This window comes from Mirounga leonina, unplaced genomic scaffold, assembly GCF_011800145.1.
Source record: "Mirounga leonina isolate KUSES-001 unplaced genomic scaffold, KU_Mleo_1.0 Mir_224, whole genome shotgun sequence".
Lineage (NCBI taxonomy): Eukaryota > Metazoa > Chordata > Mammalia > Carnivora > Phocidae > Mirounga > Mirounga leonina.
The window spans coordinates 4676563-4695244 of NW_023270615.1; the positions used below are offsets into that span (position 1 = coordinate 4676563).

General features: G+C 41.9%; 2 protein-coding genes and 1 long non-coding RNA gene across 5 annotated transcripts in view; 1 reads left to right on the top strand and 2 right to left on the bottom strand.

Annotated features, from left to right (window-relative positions):
• The window catches only part of CARNMT1 (carnosine N-methyltransferase 1), a 66672-nt gene extending 52979 nt beyond the window's left edge, over window positions 1-13693 (top strand). For 2 of the 3 annotated variants that reach the window (XM_035029033.1, XM_035029035.1), the window contains 2 exons: window positions 2259-2372; window positions 10210-10984. In XM_035029033.1, coding sequence (XP_034884924.1) covers window positions 2259-2372; window positions 10210-10421 — 326 coding nt within the window. In that variant the 3' untranslated portion in view covers window positions 10422-10984. The other variant, XM_035029034.1, reaches the window with a different exon arrangement.
• On the bottom strand, window positions 3486-17188 carry LOC118026287. Its single transcript, XR_004683517.1, has 2 exons — window positions 15294-17188; window positions 3486-5109 (listed from the first exon to the last, which is right to left on the bottom strand). It is a non-coding gene; the product is annotated as an uncharacterized LOC118026287 (long non-coding RNA).
• LOC118026286 (NADH dehydrogenase [ubiquinone] 1 alpha subcomplex subunit 3-like) lies at window positions 7103-7922 on the bottom strand. Its single transcript, XM_035029043.1, has one exon. It carries the CDS (start codon window positions 7539-7541, stop codon window positions 7287-7289), a length of 255 nt encoding a protein of 84 aa, XP_034884934.1. The 5' UTR covers window positions 7542-7922; the 3' UTR covers window positions 7103-7286.
• Window positions 17189-18682: the final 1494 nt, after the last annotated feature.

An 18682-nucleotide genomic window follows, 5' to 3' on the forward strand; every position in this document is an offset into this window, starting at 1 on the left:
TGCATCAGGCTCCCTGCTCAGCTGAGAGCCTGCTTCTCCCTCTCCCTCTGCTGGTCCCCCTGCTTGTGCACACTCACTCACTGTCTCTCTCTGTCAAATAAATAAATAAAAATCCAAAAAAAGGAAGAGGGAGGCAGAGGTAGGAAGATATAAATGAATAAGGTAATCAGGGATGGTGGGATAGCCTGACTGGAAGGAAAAGAGAGGTTGGTTTGGTAGTTTAATGGGAGATATGGCCAGAAAAGTAGGTTGGTTCCAGATTATAGAAGACCTTTAAAATCAGGCTATGAAGTTGGGACTTCATCTTGGCAAACTGTTGAAGTTTGAGCTAGCATTAGAGAAAGGGAGATGGTAATGGAGAGAGGGGTGGTGGTGGGGGGAGTAGATTAGCTTTAGTAAAAGGAAGAAGAAAAATAGTATCCTAAGAGGTCAGCAAGATCATTCATTCAACAAATTTATTTGAGCACCTGCTAAGTCCCAGGTATGTTCTAGGCATGGGAAAGAGCAGTGAGCAAAGCAAAGTTCCTGGTCCACAGGGAATCTGTGTTCCAATAGGGAGAGAGGGGCAATAACAAATTTAAAATTCTGAGGAAGAATACTAAGGCAGGGTAACAGGGATACAGAGTGACTGGGGAGAGGCTGCTATTTATAGAGTTATCAGGGAAGGCTCTCTAAGCAGAACTTTAAAAAAAAAGTTGAGCAGAGAACCTTGAAAAAGTGAAGAGGCAAACCATTAGATATTTGGGGGGGAAATGTTGCAGACAGAAGCAATGGCGAGGGAAGAACGATTCAGTGTGGGGAGGATGCTTGTTCTGCTCAAGGAAGAGCAGGAAGCCACTTTGGCTGGGGTGTAGTGAGCAGTGGGTGCAGTGGTGGGAGGTCAGGTTGGGGAGGGTTTGGTGAGGCTGACTTTGATTGTACTCAGAGAGGTGGGAAGCCATTGGAGGGACTCGAGCGGGGAGTAACAAGATTTAGTCAAGTTTTTGTTTATTTTCCCCTGAACTCTGACACTGGGAAAACCTGTATTCCGAAGGTAGAAAGAGATGGAAAATGTTAAGTGCTGGGGATAGGATAGAGAGAAAGTTCTCAAAAGAGAGGTGACATAATGGAAAACAGTCACTTAGGCGAGTACAGGTGACCTTGTTGTGTAGCAGGGCTTGAGAGAGCAGATGGTGAAGGTCATCCTCGGTGGGATCAGTGCCTTTATGGCACCGAGATTTGTAGAATCCAGCCTCTGTCCCTGGATTGTGCCCTGCGACGGCCTCCACGGGGCACTGACAGCCTCGTTCCCCTTTTCCACTGCTGAATCTCTGAAGTACTGGTGAACGGTTTAAGTATTTCTATGCCGTTTGTTTCTCACTTGGCAACAAGTGCATACAGCCTTTCTGAAACTTGCCAGAATTGGCGGTTAACAGTGGCTTAAAACACAGTTTAAAATTCAAATGACAATTACATCATCTTAATCAATTTGAAATGAAGGCTAGACATTGAGTAGATCATAAACAAAACTCTTACAAGTACCATTTGGTAAAGATACCTAGTTATATAGGCTATCAAAAATGGTTTCCACAAACTGAGTGTTGTTGGAGTGGGGGGTGGGGTGGGAGGGATGGGGTGACTGGGTGATAGACACTGGGGAGGGTATGTGCTCTGGTAAGCGCTGTGAATCGTGCAAGACTGTTGAATCTCAGATCTGTACCTCTGAAACAAATAATGCAATATATGTTAAGAAAAAAAAAAAAGAAGAAGAAGAAGGTAGCAGGAGGGGAAGAATGAAGCGGGGGAAATCGGAGGGGTAGACGAACCATGAGAGCAATGGACTCTGAAAAACAAACAGGGTTCTAGAGGGGAGGGGGGTGGGAGGTTGGGTCAGCCTGGTGGTGGGTATTGAGGAGGGCACATTCTGCATGGAGCACTGGGTGTTATGCACAAACAATGAATCATGGAACACTTCATCTAAAACTAATGATGTAATGTATGGGGATTAACATAAGAATAAAAAAATAAAATAAAATATTAAAAAAAAATGGTTTCCAAAGTGATTATCAAATTATTAGTAAAAACTTTCATGAACTGTGAAGCGTGTCATAAATGATTGCTTAGTTACCCTAATTACCTTGTTGATTGGAAGTTTAGCTTCTGTATTCCTCCAGTTAAATGAAATATTCATAATCTGTAAGAGGTAACATTTGTAGAAGTAATTAAAAGGAAAGGAAATATAACGTAATGAATGTAGTAATGTGGTTTTCCTTGAATAGATACCTGGGACTGTATTGCTACCTGTTTCTTCATAGACACAGCTCACAATGTCATTGATTATATTGACACAATATGGAAAATACTCAAGCCAGGTGGAATTTGGATAAATCTAGGTAAGTTCCTCAGTGTTTATTAGAATCTTACACATGAATCTGAGTACTTATAGCTATCCTCTCTTTGGTAACTTTAGGGTACCAAATGTTCACAAAGGTGATAGTTATGTTGTATCCTTTCCGTTAGACTGTATCCCAGTTAGTGTGGAGTTCCTCTCAAAGCAGTGGAAGCCCCAAGAGATAACACATTGTTGGAGTCCGTGGCCTTCAGGATTGGTCTAGTCTTGTTGTTGGGTTCTGTCACGTGCTCTTTTTTAAATGATTGGACTTCACCGCAGATTTTGCCATTAGGACTAAGACTAGAGATAGAAATAGATCTTTTCAAACTTCTCTCTAGAATTTCATGGGACAGATGAGAGTGGCTGTAAAATGCAACCGTAATATGAAAGTTATCCCAAACCTTAGGTCCTCTTTCAAAGGAGTCACTTCTTTAAAGTAAGTTTCTTTAAAAATTTCCCAAGGAATGATTGAAATGTGATACAGTTGACCCTTTAACAGTGTGGGCCTGCACAGTCAAAAATCTGTATAACTTTTGACTCCCCCAAAACTAACTACTGTTAACCTGCTGTTGACCAGAAGCCTACTGATAACATAAACAATTAGTGTGTATTTTATTTACTACATGTATTATATACTGTATTCTTGCAGTAAAGTAAAGTAAGCTAGAGAAAGGAATGTTACTAAGAAAATCATAAGGAAGAGAAAATACATTGACAGTACTGTGTTGTATTTTTATCAACAAAACAAAACGTGTAGAAGCAGACCTGTGTAGTTCGAACCTGTGATGTTCAAGGGTCAACTGCATTACCGCTGTGGGTGAGCAAATACCTTACTGAATCTCAAAACAACCCTATGTTGAGATGGTATTTTTATAGTTGGTGAGTCTGAATCTCGCTGTAAGTAACTAGCAGGGGCGTCCCGGAGCTTATATATATGGCAGAGACAGGCTCACAGCTCAGATCCAACCCCTTTAATGCCTAACCAGATAATTCTGCAGGCTCATCCTGAGCCTAACAGTTCATGTTAATTATGTGATTAATATTTCTGACTCCAATTACTGAGTCATGGTAAGGTTTCATGTATTTCCAAAGCGTTAACTTTCACAGAAACAACTTTTCTGTTTGAACTTCTATTTCATTTGGTTTATTAATATTTTATTCAGTTATGTAATAACAGTAATTATAACTGCCTGGAACAAATAAAATTGGCTCTTCATAAGCCTACTGTTTGATAAGAGCAGACACGCTGGGCCGCGCTGTGATCTGTCCCAGGCATGAGGTAATAGGGCACTTGGGTTAGGGGGGAAGGTCAATTTAGGAGAGCTTCTACTCTTCATACAACAGAGTTCCAAAACAATTCTGAGCATTGGAATAATGGAGAAGCATAGTCCTTAAAAATAGTTATTTGGAAGGTTAGTACTTTCCAAATAAAATTCTTTACATGTATAAGCTGAAGAATTTTAAAAATGACGATTCTCTTAGACTGGTGCGCTCTGGGTATCTGCTCAGAAGAGTGTTCTTACTTTTCATGCCATGTGCACATCCTTTACTCCATGTAATTCCTATCGCGGCTCCTCCTATTCTTTCATTTCCCATTCTGTATCTCTGGTCCAACTATCTGTTATGGTCCAAGCCACTATGTACCAACTTGGATACTTCAAAATCCAGGAAAAACCCCTTGTCTTTTCTGATCCATCGTTGACGCAGATTCCCCCAACCAGAAACCTGTGCGTCCTCCTTTACCCCTCTTCTTCCTCACCATCTGCACGCAATCAGTCCACAAGGCATGTCTCCTAAAGCTTCTCCGTAGGTCTTGAATTTCCTTCTGTCCCAGGGTTTCTCAGCAGTGGCACCGTTGACATATGGGGCTGGATTGTTCTTCATGTGAAGGGTATGGAGAAGGAGGGTTGTCCTGCTCACTGTGGAATGGTGAGCAGCATTCCTGGCTTCTGCTTATTCGATTGCAGCAGGACCACCCAGTTGTGATGATGGAGACGCAAAATCAACCCATTTGAGAACCATTGTTCCAACCTCATGCTAATTCCTTAGTTTAGGCCCTCATCACTGCTTGCCCGGATTACTGCATCCGTTCCATTGGGGTAGCCCCACCTTCAAGTTGTCTCCAACCCTCTGTGCCTCTTTTAGTCCTCCGTATGTTACCACTAGAATGATCCTCCTAACACACTCCCTACATAAAATTCTAGCTTTCTAGATACCCGAAACTCTTCAGGGTTGGGCATAGTGCCCTTTGTGATCTTTGTGTCTTAGCTTCATTATTTCTGTTTTGTCACTGCCCCAGCCCTGACTGCAGATGCCCTTTCTCTTTTCCTTCTGTTCTCATGTTGGCTTTTTCCTGGGTGCTCTTAACACTCAGCTGAGGTGATCCTTTCGAAAAGGCTGGAATAAATGTTTGTTGTATTCCTCTTTTATATTCTCGCAGAATCCGTGAGCATTTAACACAACATAGTGTTGCCACCCATATGTTTTTGTTTTCTCTAGTAGTCTCTGAGCTCAGTGAGGGCTGGAAGCTAATGCTCGCTCTTTACCTCCTGCAGAGCCTGACAACCAGTGGCTCTTCATTAACTTCTGTGTATGAGTGTATTGTTTCAAAATTTGAAGGTGGAAGCAGAGTAATGTTAAGATGACACAGAAGACTGGCTGCCAGGAGACAGGACAAAGTGGCATTTCTTTTAGTAAATTCGTAACATTCCCATGGTTTTGGCGTCAGTCAGATGGACCTGGAAAGATAATTTTATCTGTAAACTGAGAGTGCATCAGCCCCTGGGGGTTGATTTCACCCTAACCATGCTGACACAAGACCGTAACGTCACTATATTCATAGAGAATGAGAATGGTCCCTGCTAGCCATGATGGAATACTGAAAAGCTACATTGGAAGTTAAATTACAGTGAAGATATTGTCTATATTCTATGAAATCACAAGTGGGAATATTGTTAATTTAAAAACCTCTTTAAGGGGGATCTGAAGTATTCTAATATTCCTCAGGTTAGGGAAAGCTAGTGAGAGTGAGCTTTTTAAGAGAACCGTTTCCCTGTGTCCTTTGGGAAAGGCTATGATTTAGCAAAATGTAGAAAAGTGCCTGTGCATCCTGTTCTTCAGTTTTTCGTGGTGACCCTTAAACCCATGTATGTGTAATTTATTGTACAACCTGTGTGTGGGTGCATGTGCATGCACTGATGAGTTTCTAGTCCAGTAGTGGAGGGCAGGCAATTAGCAGACGGAACCTAACTTCATCTGGAAGAATAAACAGCTTAAAGTACGAAAAAGAAAGACCCGCAGTTTTTTCCTTCCTATGTGGGGAAAAACCCAGTTCTTCCCTGTGTGTCTCCTTTATTCCTCATATAATAAAACACTCAGACACGTCGTCTAGTCACCAAATGGGGGTTTTTTCCTCTACAACAAGCAATTCTCTGTGATACCAGCTGGGTGCCCTACACTTTAACTCCTGATACTGTCTACCTGGAGATACTGTGAGATACCACAGGTGAAGGGTGCAGTCTCACAGGACCCTCTCCTTTCACTCCCACAACTTCACACGCTAGTCACAAACTGTCACTTGTGCTTCTGACCAGCTCTAGATCTATAGGCTGCAGATTGGAGGTTCCAACAACCCCCTCTTTGGGTTTGATTGCATGAGTGACTCATGGACCTTAGGGAAACACATAGGTTGACCATTTTATTAAAGGATATGAAGGATCCACGTGAACATGCAGATGGGAGAGATGCGTATGGCAGAGGATCTGGGAAGGGGTGTGGAGCTTCCATGCTCTGTCCTGGTGTTGCCACTCTCCCAGCACCTCCACATGTTCATCCCAGTAGCTCTCTGAACTCCGTGCTTTTGGGATTTTATGGAGGCTTCATCATGTAGGCATGATCAGTCATTCCATTTTTAAGCCCTTCTCCCTTTCTTAAGAGAATAGTGGGGCAGGGCTGAAAATCCAAGCTTCTAATCATGGCTTGGTCTTTTTGGTGACTAGGCCTCATCCAGTAGCCGTCCAGGAGCCCTGTGGCAGGGACCTAATATTTGAACAAAAGATGCGCCTAGTGTTCTTATCACTTAGGAAATTACAAGGGTTTCAGGAGCCCGGTGCCAGAGACCAGTGTGTATATTTTCTATCATCTCACAAGTACCAAAGGAGAGCTTTATAAAGTGTAATGAGTCCTAACAAGTTTTCAAGCATTCTAAAGCTGGATATTTTTTGAAACATGAGAGGTTTCCTGTAAAAGGTAGATAACGGACACATTGTCTCCTTTACACACTGAGACCTTGTTACGTTGGTTGTAAAAATATAAAAAGGGTCTAAAATAATGTCAGAAAATGGCAGGGAGGTCATCAGGAGACAACAAAATGTAGCATTTTTTCAGATGGGGTAGCTGGGTAAGTTTTGCAAAAAACCCAGTGTGAACAGAGCCGGTTGACCTGCAGTAACCCTGGAAAACAACTGGCTGTATGGAGGACCTGGAATAATTCTGGAATATGAGTGACTATATGGGGAAAAACAGAAGTTGAAGATCTTGACCCCTATGTAACCAAGTAACCAAGATGCCTACTCCATGCTCAGGCAAAGACCAGAAGTTTAATTTACTGGAAAAAGTGAATGGGAAAGAATACAATTTATGAAGACATGACCTAGTAGAGAGTGAGGGTGAGATGTAGGACAGAAAAGAAAGAGATTGGAAAATGAGCGGACGGTGACCACCCCCCCCCACCCCTGCGACCTGCACCCACGAGAGCTCCCTACCCAGCCGTAAAACTTTTTGCTGAGGTTTGAGTGCCAGCTTTTTTGTTTCGAACAATTGCAAGCCATGTTTCTTTTTCTTTTTTTTTTTCTGGGGTCGCTTTTCACATTTTATTGGCTCAGGGGAGGGGCCTCCTCCATGTCACCGAGGGTGCTCACAAGTTCTTCAGCCACTCCAAGCTTGGGCCCTGGGGGTCCTGGGGGTGGCTGGGCACGTCGGGCATGTTCCCATCATCTCGGAGGGGCACTGGATAGTTGTAGGGCGTGGCCTGGTTGATCACGGTGGCATATTTGGCGAAGGGGCTGAGGGTGGGCAGAATTAGAGCAAGGCCCCCGATGGTGAAGGACAGGACCAGCACCGGCTCCTTGGCCCAGGCATCCTTGAGGAAGGTGGCGAGTCTCCCTGCCATCTTGGTCGCAGCAGAGGCGACGGCTGCGGCAAGCACGCGGAGCACTCACAAGCCATATTTCTTTACGTGGGCATTTCAAGATAGCTACCACAAGCTTTCTTCTAGTTAATGTGTATCTTTTTCTGCATCTTAAATCCTTTCTATATCTTTGTTTTAGATGTGTTTTAAAAACAGCCTAGTTACCTTTTGTTATCCAATATAACAATCTGTCTCTTAACTGGAATTGTTAGAACCTTAAGGAGATAAATGGTGTAAATTAACTTGTCCCAGATTTGGCACGTGGGGCCCCCTTCTCCTTTGTCCATTTGACATATCCCTGTCCCCGTTTGAGTGCCTCCTTTCTGGCACCACCAGTGCTCCAAGCTCTTGTACTCTCTCTGCCAGGCCCTGAGAGCAGCCGTTCTCCCCTGCCCCTCAAGGATCCCTGGTTCCTTTTTTTTTTTTTTTTTTTTAAGATTTTACTTATTTATTTGACAGAGACACAGCAAGAGAGGGAACACAAGCAGGGGGAGTGGGAGAGGGAGAAGCAGGCTTCCCGCAGAGCAGGGAGCCCGATGCAGGGCTCGATCCCAGGACCCTGGGATCATGACCTGAGCCGAAGGCAGACGCTTAACGACTGAGCCACCCAGGCGCCCCCCCTGGTTCTTTTTAATAGAGAATGGTATGTAGAAATGTTAGATTGGTTATACTTGTAGAAGGCTAAAATATGCACAAAGATATTTGTCGAAGTACCATCTGTAATAGACTGTAAAAAATATACAACTGTAATGGTTATATTTGGGTGGTAAAATTACAGATGCCTAACTGTACACTGCATGCTGGGCATTTTGGTGGACTCACAAGAAACTGAAGATGTGTTCCTTTACTCATGTAGCTTGTAATCTGGTTAAAAGTGCAGATTACATGAAAAATAATCAGTGAGCAATGCCATACTACATTACATGAATTTTAAAGTAGGCTATATTAAGAGAGTGAGCAATAGGGCTGGAAACTTGGGTGGATTATGTTAAAACTTCATTTCAGGGGCACCTGGGTGGCTCAGTCGTTGGGCGTCTGCCTTCGGCTCAGGTCATGATCTCAGGGTCTTGGGATCGAGCCCCGCATCGGGCTCCTTGCTCTGCGGGGAGCCTGCTTCTCCCTGTCCCTCTGCCCCTGCTTGTGTTCCCTGTCTGTCTCTCTGTTAAATAAATAAAATCTTTAAAAAAAAAATTTTTTTTAACTTGATTTCAGCAAGGTTTTGGAGCATGGCTAAAGCTTGAGTTGGGGAGTTAGAGCCTTCTAGGTGGAACACAACATGAGTATAGAGGTACAATATGACCATAGTGTGTAAGAATCATTGGAGTGTTTATTTAGACATAAGAAGACAATAATGCTGGAGGCTCTTAAAATAATGGAGCAGGAACATCATACACTTTAGAGCCGGGCAGATTGCTCTGAGGCTCTTCATGTTTATAACAAGGCTTCAAAGGCCTCGGGATGGTCTAGGACACAGCAGTGCTCAATAAATGGCAGCTACTGTCATTTTTAGTAGTACTAATAAAACTAACAGGAAATTAAGCTTGGCAGAATAGTTTGATGGCGAACCATTGTTTTCTTCTAAAAAGAGTACTAACGTATATATTGATAGTCATTTTTCCTAGTGGTTTATGTAGGGTAAAAAAGAGAGGAAGAAGAATGTTTTAACTGTTCGTATGTTCCACAGAGTGATGAGCCTTTTGGGAGGAGAAACTGTCCTGTTGTTACGCTTACTTCCTGTGATTAGCACATTGTATGAGGGGTAGGAGTGGTGAGATGGGCACTGGATCTGTAGTTAACCCAATGAAAGGTAAAGAGAAGATTGTTTAGATTAGTCCTGAAGTAACTGTTGAATGATAGTGTTGCCTGGATGAGGCTGATGATGAAATGGGCAGAATGTGAGCGATTGAAAGATTGGAGACTCTGGTTTGAGTCAGATGATAGTTCCCTGGATACGTGGAATGAGAGAATAGCAGAGGGGGAATGTCATTTTAAAAAGCTGTGATTGCTATCATGTACTGAATGCCTTCTCTCTGCCAGGTGTATTGCATGTTACCTCACACTGAAGTCATATTAGATGGAGCAGAGCTAGTGACTTGCCCACAGGCACACCATTAGTAACTGTTAGAGCTGGGATGTGAGTTGTGCCCTCAAAAAGCCAGCTCTGGTGTCATGTCTTCCTTCTAGGAAGCCTTGCCTATAAATTCCCACCATCCCCAGACCCTCTCTTAGACCTAGGCTAGCTTGAGGACCCTTCTCTTTTCACATGATACCAGTTTGTAGCTGCAGCTGTGCATTTACTTAAAGAATTATAATTACAGTATACCTTTGGAATTTAGGGACTTCGCATTCTCTGATCCAGTTGCTCCTTCAGTGATTTAAGAGTTCCAGGTGTAAGGCTCATATGTGGAGAATCACAGTGCAACCCTAGTGCACCAGAGGGACTCCCTCCCCACGAGTGTGGGCCCAGCACTTGAATGGGCCAAAGTTTCAGGGGTCCGGACACATGCCCTTGGCAAATGTAAAGGTTCTCTTCTCCCTTTTATGTTTGTTTCTTATACTACCTATCTTATAATTCAACTTGCAGTTCTAACACAGCAACTAGTGCATGTTTATATTTAAGTAATACATTCATAGTATCTTTAAACCGTAGGTCCTCTGCTGTACCACTTTGAAAATTTGGCAAATGAACTTTCCATAGAATTGAGCTATGAAGATATAAAAAATGTCGTTCTGCAGTATGGATTCCAGGTGGAGGTGAGGATGGAATCAAGTTTCACTTCCAATGCTCTTAGACAGGAATGGGACTGTTATGAGTTCCTGGCTTTACCTCTTAATCTCTTTGTTTTCTCATCCATAAAGTGAAAATAATACTTAGCTTTTAGAATTGTTAGGATTTGGCATAATGTGTAAGTAAATGGAAAACTATAATCCCTGGTGTCATCAGTCTGCTTTCAGTACATGGCAGTTTACCGTTATCACAATATCGGCCCTGGTAGACGGGGAGATACCAAGCTGACTAGCGTCTGGAAGAGCAGATGAAGGGGGGAGGGCAGTGATATTGTTCACTGTGTGTACTTCTGTAGTGTTCAGTCTTTTTTATCATGTGATTATAAGGTTTTATGATACTTTGACTTGTGTTTTAGTTGTGTGTTTATTTAAAACCATTTCATTCATTAAAAAAAATAAACAACAGATTTGTTCTTAAAAATGAAGAGAAGCAATATATCACAGTCACGTAGAGCTCCAGCTCTTATTAGTGGTGTGACCATGAGCAATCTGTTCTTTGTAAAGTGTGATTACTAATAATGCCAATCTTAAGGGGGTGTTTGTAATAAATGAATTAATAAACAGAGTATGTTTAAAATAGCACCTGTCACAAATACTCTGTTTGTGTTATCATCATGGTCATCATCATCATTATGATTATTGTTTGCATTCCAGGTGGAAAAAGAATCTGTCTTGTCAACATATACTGTGAATGATCTCTCCATGATGAAATACTACTATGAATGTGTCTTGTTTGTGGTCCGTAAACCACAGTAACGTTCTCAAGTGGTATCAGCAGAAAAAAGTTTGATAAGAGCAAAGGCTGAAATAAACAACTCAAAATCAACTATCCCAATGACAGGACACAACCTCAAATCAGTGGTGCCTTCTTATTCCTAACAAAATTTAGAAATAGCATCTATTTTCTTAATACGTCTATTGCTTTTTCAGAAATATACTATGCCATGCATATTTGTACTACAGAAGTAAAAATGGAGGAAATGTCTTCAAGTATACTTTTTCCTTGAAGCCCAGAATTGTCTTTCAGTAGAAAAAACTTTATCTCCAGTGGTCTTCATGAAGCTGTCTGTTGCCAGTCTGCCATACTAATGACTACTAGTGTTGAAGTCCCCCAAATCTCTGTTTTGTGTGCATTGCACAGGTTATTTTTAAAAGAGTCTGAGGATCCTCTGTCACATTCAGCATCTGGAATTGGGACTTTTGTTTGTGTTGGACCTAAGCAATCCATACATAGAATGTGTGTCTGTCCTTTTATCATTCAAATTATTTTTTTTCTAGCTCAGCTGAACTTAGAGAAGCATCAACCATTCATTTTTATGAAATGCTGAATTTAATAAGATCACAGGCCAGTATAATGCATTCAGGCATTCAAGTAACTGAGAAATTTGTCTTTTGGGCACACTAAACTGAACACTATTTGAAAGCATACTCATCATGAATCACTCTGAAATGTACGAGATCTCAACACCCTTAAGTGAGGCACAAAAGCCTTTATTCAAGGTACTGCTCGGAAAATGGGGAAATGAGAATAAAATCTACCATTTGAAATGTATGATTTTAAACTAGAAAGAAGTGAATACAGTCTGTCAGTGAATGTTTACAATAATGTCTTTTCTTTAAATTACCTGGATCACAAAAGCAAGCACTTTTTTTTTTTTTTTTCTTTCAGTTAAACGGTCATGATGGTATTACCGTGGGGAAATTCTGAATGTGAAATTCAGGGATAAATTACTGCCCATGGTAGTAATTTAATATTGTGTCTTCAATATTGTAAGAAGCAGCCGTTCATGTGATTTCAGATTAACACCAATTTTGTTCCCTGATAGCTGGAGTTAAAACAGTATCTGCTGCTTTAAATTTCTACCTCTAGCAGATCTTTCCTATTGGAGGGTGTTTTCCTTTGTGTTTTTTGTATGTTTATTTTGTTTCCAGTAGCTTGGAAAGCAGAGATGACTAATTTCATGTTTTAACCTTTCTTGGGAAAAGGAAGTACTCTTGTTGGATATTTTCACAGGTGATTATGATGGCATTAAATGACCTCTGTGGCAATTTGAATTAGATAGACTTAATTTCAATAACGTGCTGTAGGATTAATGTCATGTTCTAATAGGAAAACTTACTTGTGAATCTTTAGGCCGTTTTTGTTAGTTAGGTTGGGGGAGTCTGCGCAGTTTGGCATCTTACTAGTAGGAGCTTTTCCGTGGACAGTAAGGAGCTCTTGTGGCCTTTGGTCCTGTTATGCAGTAAAGGGCCCTGTGAAGGTTATTTGACTTGCTAAATTGTGGAAGCCTGTAGCCTCTTGAGTTAAAAAAAAACAAAAACAACCCAAAAACGATTTCTCTTTTTTGTCTCCCCCCCTCCCATACTTGACAGATGTTCAGTTATTAGAATTCTCATTAACTACCACATGAATGAATTTTAAATTAATTGGTAGGGGGAAAATATCCAAATTTGGTTTTGTTTAAGAAAAAAAAGCTTAAAAGGATCCTAAGTATTTAAAAAATCCATTGAAAGGAAAGGAATGCATGCTATTTTTGAGTACTGTAGAAAGGCCTTTTATTCACTGACTGGTATTCACTTTTTTACTTGTATCAGAACAAATGATCTTGTTTTTCTCATAGAGGCAAAAATATGTTGACAGCAGGGAGTTGGCTTTATTACTTAAAATTTTGGCTATCAGGTTTTATTCTTTAATAATGTTACTTATATTTCTAAATTATAGCTTACGTTTTAGTTAATTCTGCAATCAGTTATTTCATTTGTTTTTAATTTCTCATATCATGACTACTGTTTTTCAAATACTCTACACAAATTTGCATCACTTTTTTTTCTCCTTGCTTTTGTAGTTAATGTATTCTAAACTTGAAAATTGTGGTATCAATCAGTAATAGAAGTGTCACTGGAGGATTTAATTTTGTATTTCTTATGTGTAGTCCTAGCTACTAAAGTATGTAAGCCTTAAAAATTTTTGTTCTTTTTCCTTATATTAGCTCTATATACAAATGTTTTCATTCATTTTCATAAAGCAGGAGGAGATAGGTCATTGTGCTTGCTTTCCCCCCCCACCCCCCCACCCCCCCATATTCTGAAGCGGTGCAGGTTAGGGTATTTTAATCAAGTGAGCAAGATGGGAAATGTAAAATATAGAGAAGCTGTATAAATCACAGTATAAAATTATGAAGTTTGGGAACTGTAAAATGTACTGTATTTATATGTAATTCTCATTCTAAAAGTTGCCACAAAGGCTGAATTGGAAGCTTCATGTCTGCATGAAATTTCCTATATTTTTAATGTGTATGATGGACTTAATTTTTCTTGAATATTAAAGTCTGCCAATTGCTACGAAACAGTATTTGCTTGGTTGTTTCCATCTAAGTAGTAACTATAGATGTGGGAATTTGAATTAATGGAACACATGCTTTTTAATCCTTAGATGAGCTTATTCTTACATGCTTCTAGAAAGTTGGTAATAAGAATACTTGGTCTTTGGGTATGTTAGGCCTGATACTAATTAATCTTGCTCTTTGCTTTTGTTAAGTAATAGAGAAATACCTATAAAGGACACGAGTACAAGAGTTCCAGGACCAGCCATTAGTAGCACAAGCACTGGACTTGGCTCTTAGATACTCTGGGTGTGTTTCCCTGAACTATTGTTCGTGATCTCAGGCAAGGTGCTCTGAGTGTGTTTCCTCACCTGTAAGAGGATTGATACCACTTACTTCAAAGGGTTGTATGAGGTCCTGTGCTACTCTATGCAGTATTATATGTGAAAGCACCTGGTAGACAATGTAATTTCAATCTCTGTTGACGGCTGTATAGTGATAGAAAAAGATGAAGATTAGTCACAGGACATTAGTTTTAATGTTATGGTGAAAAAAACGTTTCAGTGGAATCCTGGGGAGATTCAAAGATGACAGGTATGTATGTATAGATTGTTGAATATTAAAGTTTGGTGGGAATGGTAAAGAAATAAAATGGTAGGTAATGGGAGAGAGGCACAAGCAAAACTTCGTGGAGGGTTACTCTCACTTTTAGAAACATGCTAGTACCTGCCTCTTACATGTTGGATTATTTCTGTTCAGTATAGATACATAGAATCATTCAGCCAGGGTGTATGTGCATTTTCAGTCAAGTTGCCTTTGAGAATGATGAACATTTTACACATCACTGACAGTGTTTTGGAATAGCTTTGCATCCATTCTCTGGCCCATACTGGATTTTGCTAAACTCGTCATTTTTGTCCATATGATAGGAAAAAGTATCTAATTGTAATACTCATTTCTTTAACTGTTACGGAAGTTGAGCAGTTTATTAAGTCTAATGCCCGGAGAGAGGTATCTTTAATCCGCCAGCCTATAGGTGTTCAGCTGGCATACCAGACAAGCCATTGGCAGCCATCCAGAAGTCAGTAAAAATGTACTGAACTTCGTCAAGGGGAGGACTGGCCAGTCTTGAGCACTGCTTTGAGTTCTAGCCACTGACAGGAAGGACCGTATCTGCTTCTGGTTTTACCCGGCTGGCGCTGAGGCTGAACGCCCACAGCCCATTGCACCCCACTGGGTTTCAACTTAGCCAGCCAGGGATCTAGACCTGGGAGTTCAGGTAACGTCTGTGAGTCAAGAGCCCCACCGAACCAGCGGCTTTGCTTTAGGTGGCAGAGCGGGGCATAAAGTTCACCCCCAAAGGAATGGCTGCCATTTTATCATAGTACCAAAAGCTGCTAGGGCCAGGCCAGCTACACCCTTGAATATGCTATTTGTTTTGACTTGGGAGGCTTGTTGTCCTTTTCACCTTGTTAGTCATCAAGTCCAAATTGACCCACCTCCAAATGAGAACGTCAAACCAAAGAGGCATTCAGTCTCAAAGCTTAGTAGCAGACTAATAACCTCCTCCTTTTGTACAAAGGTGTCTTTGGTGATTGTCAGGCAGTTGATTCTATTACAGTACCTGGCTATGGCCTGTGAGAATTTAGGCAGCCATTGAGTCTTTGAAGCTGTGGATTCTCTCTCCTGGAGTTCAGTATTATTTCTGCTGGGCCACCCAGGAAGGGACAGTCCTTGAATGTGACACTTAATTGGAAGGAAAAGTTCAGGTAAATAATAGATCCATGATACATGTATTGAATTGGCCCAAAGGGCCTCAGTGAGAGGTTATTTTTGAGGTGTCTGACTCCTTGGTAAAAAAAAACAAAACCCAAAACTGTGTGATTTTTTTTTCCCCCCAAGCCTGAACAGAGGTAATTACAAAGGCTTTACCTGGCAGGTCCATGGAACAAAGCTGGCCTCCCTGGACCAGAGTGGCCGCACTGCAGTCTAGTGGGACTTGCAGTCCAGAACTCAGGCTCTTATTCACAGCTTCAGTCCTAGCCCAGTGCCTCTTTGTCAGGGGCTCTGGGAGAGGCCTTCCTCAGGTGCCTCTGCTGAGACCTGCTTCTAGGAGGGAAAGGGGTAAACTTGAAGACATTTCTACACTCTGACTCAGTACTCTTACCACTCTTAGGCCCTCCTCCTCTTTCACCCCACTCCCCAGGTCTGCAAGCTTGCAGGAGCCTGTCTGGACTTCCATTAGCAATGAGACCACTGCCATGTCTGTGCAGACCCAGCTGATGCCTGACTGGTGTGTTGTTCCGTGGGAGAAAATGGGAGCAGGGAGCTACCAATGGTTTGTCTGGTTCAGCCTCTTGCTTATATTATTGAAGGGATCAGAGGTTTGACTGTTACTTTCGTTTTGGCTTCTCGTGTTCACCTGCTATTCCAGCACTTCGCAACTCAGCTCCCCCTGGCTCAGATGAGGTGCTAACAATTTCACACCTTCCTTCCCACTACAAGCCCTGTCCAAACTATCGGTTGAATTCAAGTGTCTTTTTTCCCCTACACGATCACAGACCAAGAAGTTTAACACGTGCATCGGGCTACAGCACAGCTGCCAGGAGACCCAAGTTACCCCGAGCTGGGAGGCAGGGGGAGGCCAGTCCAAGGAGACAGTGGGAGGAAGGGGTGGGAGGGAAACCTGATTTTCTCCATTGACCTCTGAGCCCAGAGTTAATGCCGGAGCACTGCTGCTTCCTCCCCTGTGAGCTCCCAGCATCCAGTGAGTGCCCAGCCCCCGGGGCCCTTTACTTTGTGCTCCTGCACGTGCCACTGTGCTGTCCGGCCCCAGGCTTCTAGCTCTGGCCACCCTGGCACCCAGAGCCCCAACTTCACTGCCAGCCACGTGTGGCCGTGGCAAGACTTTACACTAACAGGCAAAGCTTCTTCCACACTTCCGAGGGGCCACCTACGCTCACTTCAACCAAGTGGCCTTCTGCTTGCAGGTCACCCAAAGCTCTATATTGAATAGCAGATTCCGCATTGCTGACATTAATCTCAGTTGAGGACTCTTTCCGTAGCAGCCACAGCCTTCTGGCCTTCTGGCTGGGACCGCAGGGCTTGCTGCTCCATAGTGGTAACATCCCTGTCTCTTCCTGCCAGGAAGAGTGAGCAAATTTGGGTGACTCATCTCAAACCCACCTCTAGCTGTTCAACATCATTAACAAGACGGAAGGGGTCTCATTACTTCCCTGCCATATTAACCATGTAGGCAAGAGCATTTGCTGCTGTATCCTAGGAAGTCTCAGATTCCTGAACTGGCCTGTGCGATCTTGTCCTTCCAAATCTGGAATGCCAAGTCTGTCAGCATCCCAGACTTGTCAACAAAACTGTTGAGTCTGGGGTTTGGTCTTAACCCTGCTGACGAGTGAGTAAGTTAGCCTATTAGTTTCGTGCACATTGCCAGAAGACAGGAGAAGTTACACAAAAGTAGAGGGTTCCTTTGTGCCCGTCACCCAGCTTTCACCCCAAAATAACATTTCATGTGACTGTAAGACTGTAATCAAAACCATGAAATGGACATTGGCACGACTCTTGTTACTGAACTGTAGACCTGGTTTGAAGCGTGCCAGTTTTTTCAAGTGCTTATTAAAAGATCCTACTTTTAAACTTTCCAATTTATCTCTAAAATGGGTTACTTATTGATAGTATGTACCTAGGTCTTGCCTTTTTATTCATTCTGATTATCTTTTTTTGATAACTTGTAATTGGCTATTTAAACCATTTACATCTTAATTATTGGCATGGGTGAATTTAAACCTACCATTTTGCTAGTTTCTACTTCCTCCATTTCTTTCTTTTTTCCTCTTTTCTCACTTATTTCGGGACTATTTTCTTGATTTCATCTCCACTACTGGTTAATTAGTTACAACTCTTTACAAAAAGAAGTTTCGGTGGTTTCCCTAGGGTTTCCAATATACATTGTTAGCTTGTCACAGTCCACCTTCAAAGTAGTATACCACTGAATGTATTAGTTGTAAGAATTACCACTCTTACAATATATTTCCAATTCCTCTCTTCCCGCATTCATGCTATTGTCACACATTTTACTTTAATGTGCATAATAAACCGCAGAATACATGGTTTCTATTTTTGCTTTAACTGAATTCTTTTGAAGCAATAAAAATAACAAATACATTTTTTATTTATCTTCATTTTTATAGTTTCTGGTGTTGGTGCTTTAAAAGTATCTCCACAGATTCTGTGATACTCCTCCCTTTGGTATAGCCTCACTCCTCTCCCTCTCAAAGTGTGGCCTGTAGGGACTCACTTCTAATGAATAGAGGTAGAAACGTGTGATTTCCACGAGCCCCCATCAGCAGCAGCTATTCTGTGTATCATATTGTAAGCCAGGAGGCCTTCCAGCCTCCTGACCTGCTCCAGGTCTTTCTCTTGAGCACCCAATGCAAGGCCATGAGAAAAACCAAATCTGTGAGTACACACATCCCTTATATCTGAGACTCCAGCTATTCCAAACAGAATGGTAACCCACAATTGCCAAGAATGTAAACATTTTTGCAAGTCATAAAAGATACTGTAGCTTCCATTCTTCTCTCAGATCACTTGGGTTAGGGGAGACAAGAAGACATGCCAGGCGGACATTCAAATAACCCCATGGAGAATTCCACACGGTGAAGAAATAAAGCCTTCTCCAGTTACATGTGTAGAATGAGCTTGGAAGTGGGTCCCCCAGCTCTAGTCAAGCCTTCCAACGAAGCTGCAGCCAACATCTTGACGGCAATCACATGAGCAACCCTGGTCAGCAACCCTAAACTACCCAGCTGAGCTGATGTTGAATTCCTGACCCACAGACTGAGAAATTGGGTCAGGTTTGTTGGTGTAAACCACTGAGTTTTGGGGTAATTTGTGACAAAACATTCCATTTCTTTGTGTGCATCCAAGTTTCCATCTGGTAAACATACTTGCACCTGAAGAACTTTCCTTAACATTTTCATATCAGGTCTGCTG

Excerpts from the sequence above, each read along its gene's own strand:
- LOC118026286 (XM_035029043.1), bottom strand. The coding sequence starts at position 7,541 with ATGGCAGGGAGACTCGCCACCTTCCTCAAGGATGCCTGGGCCAAGGAG.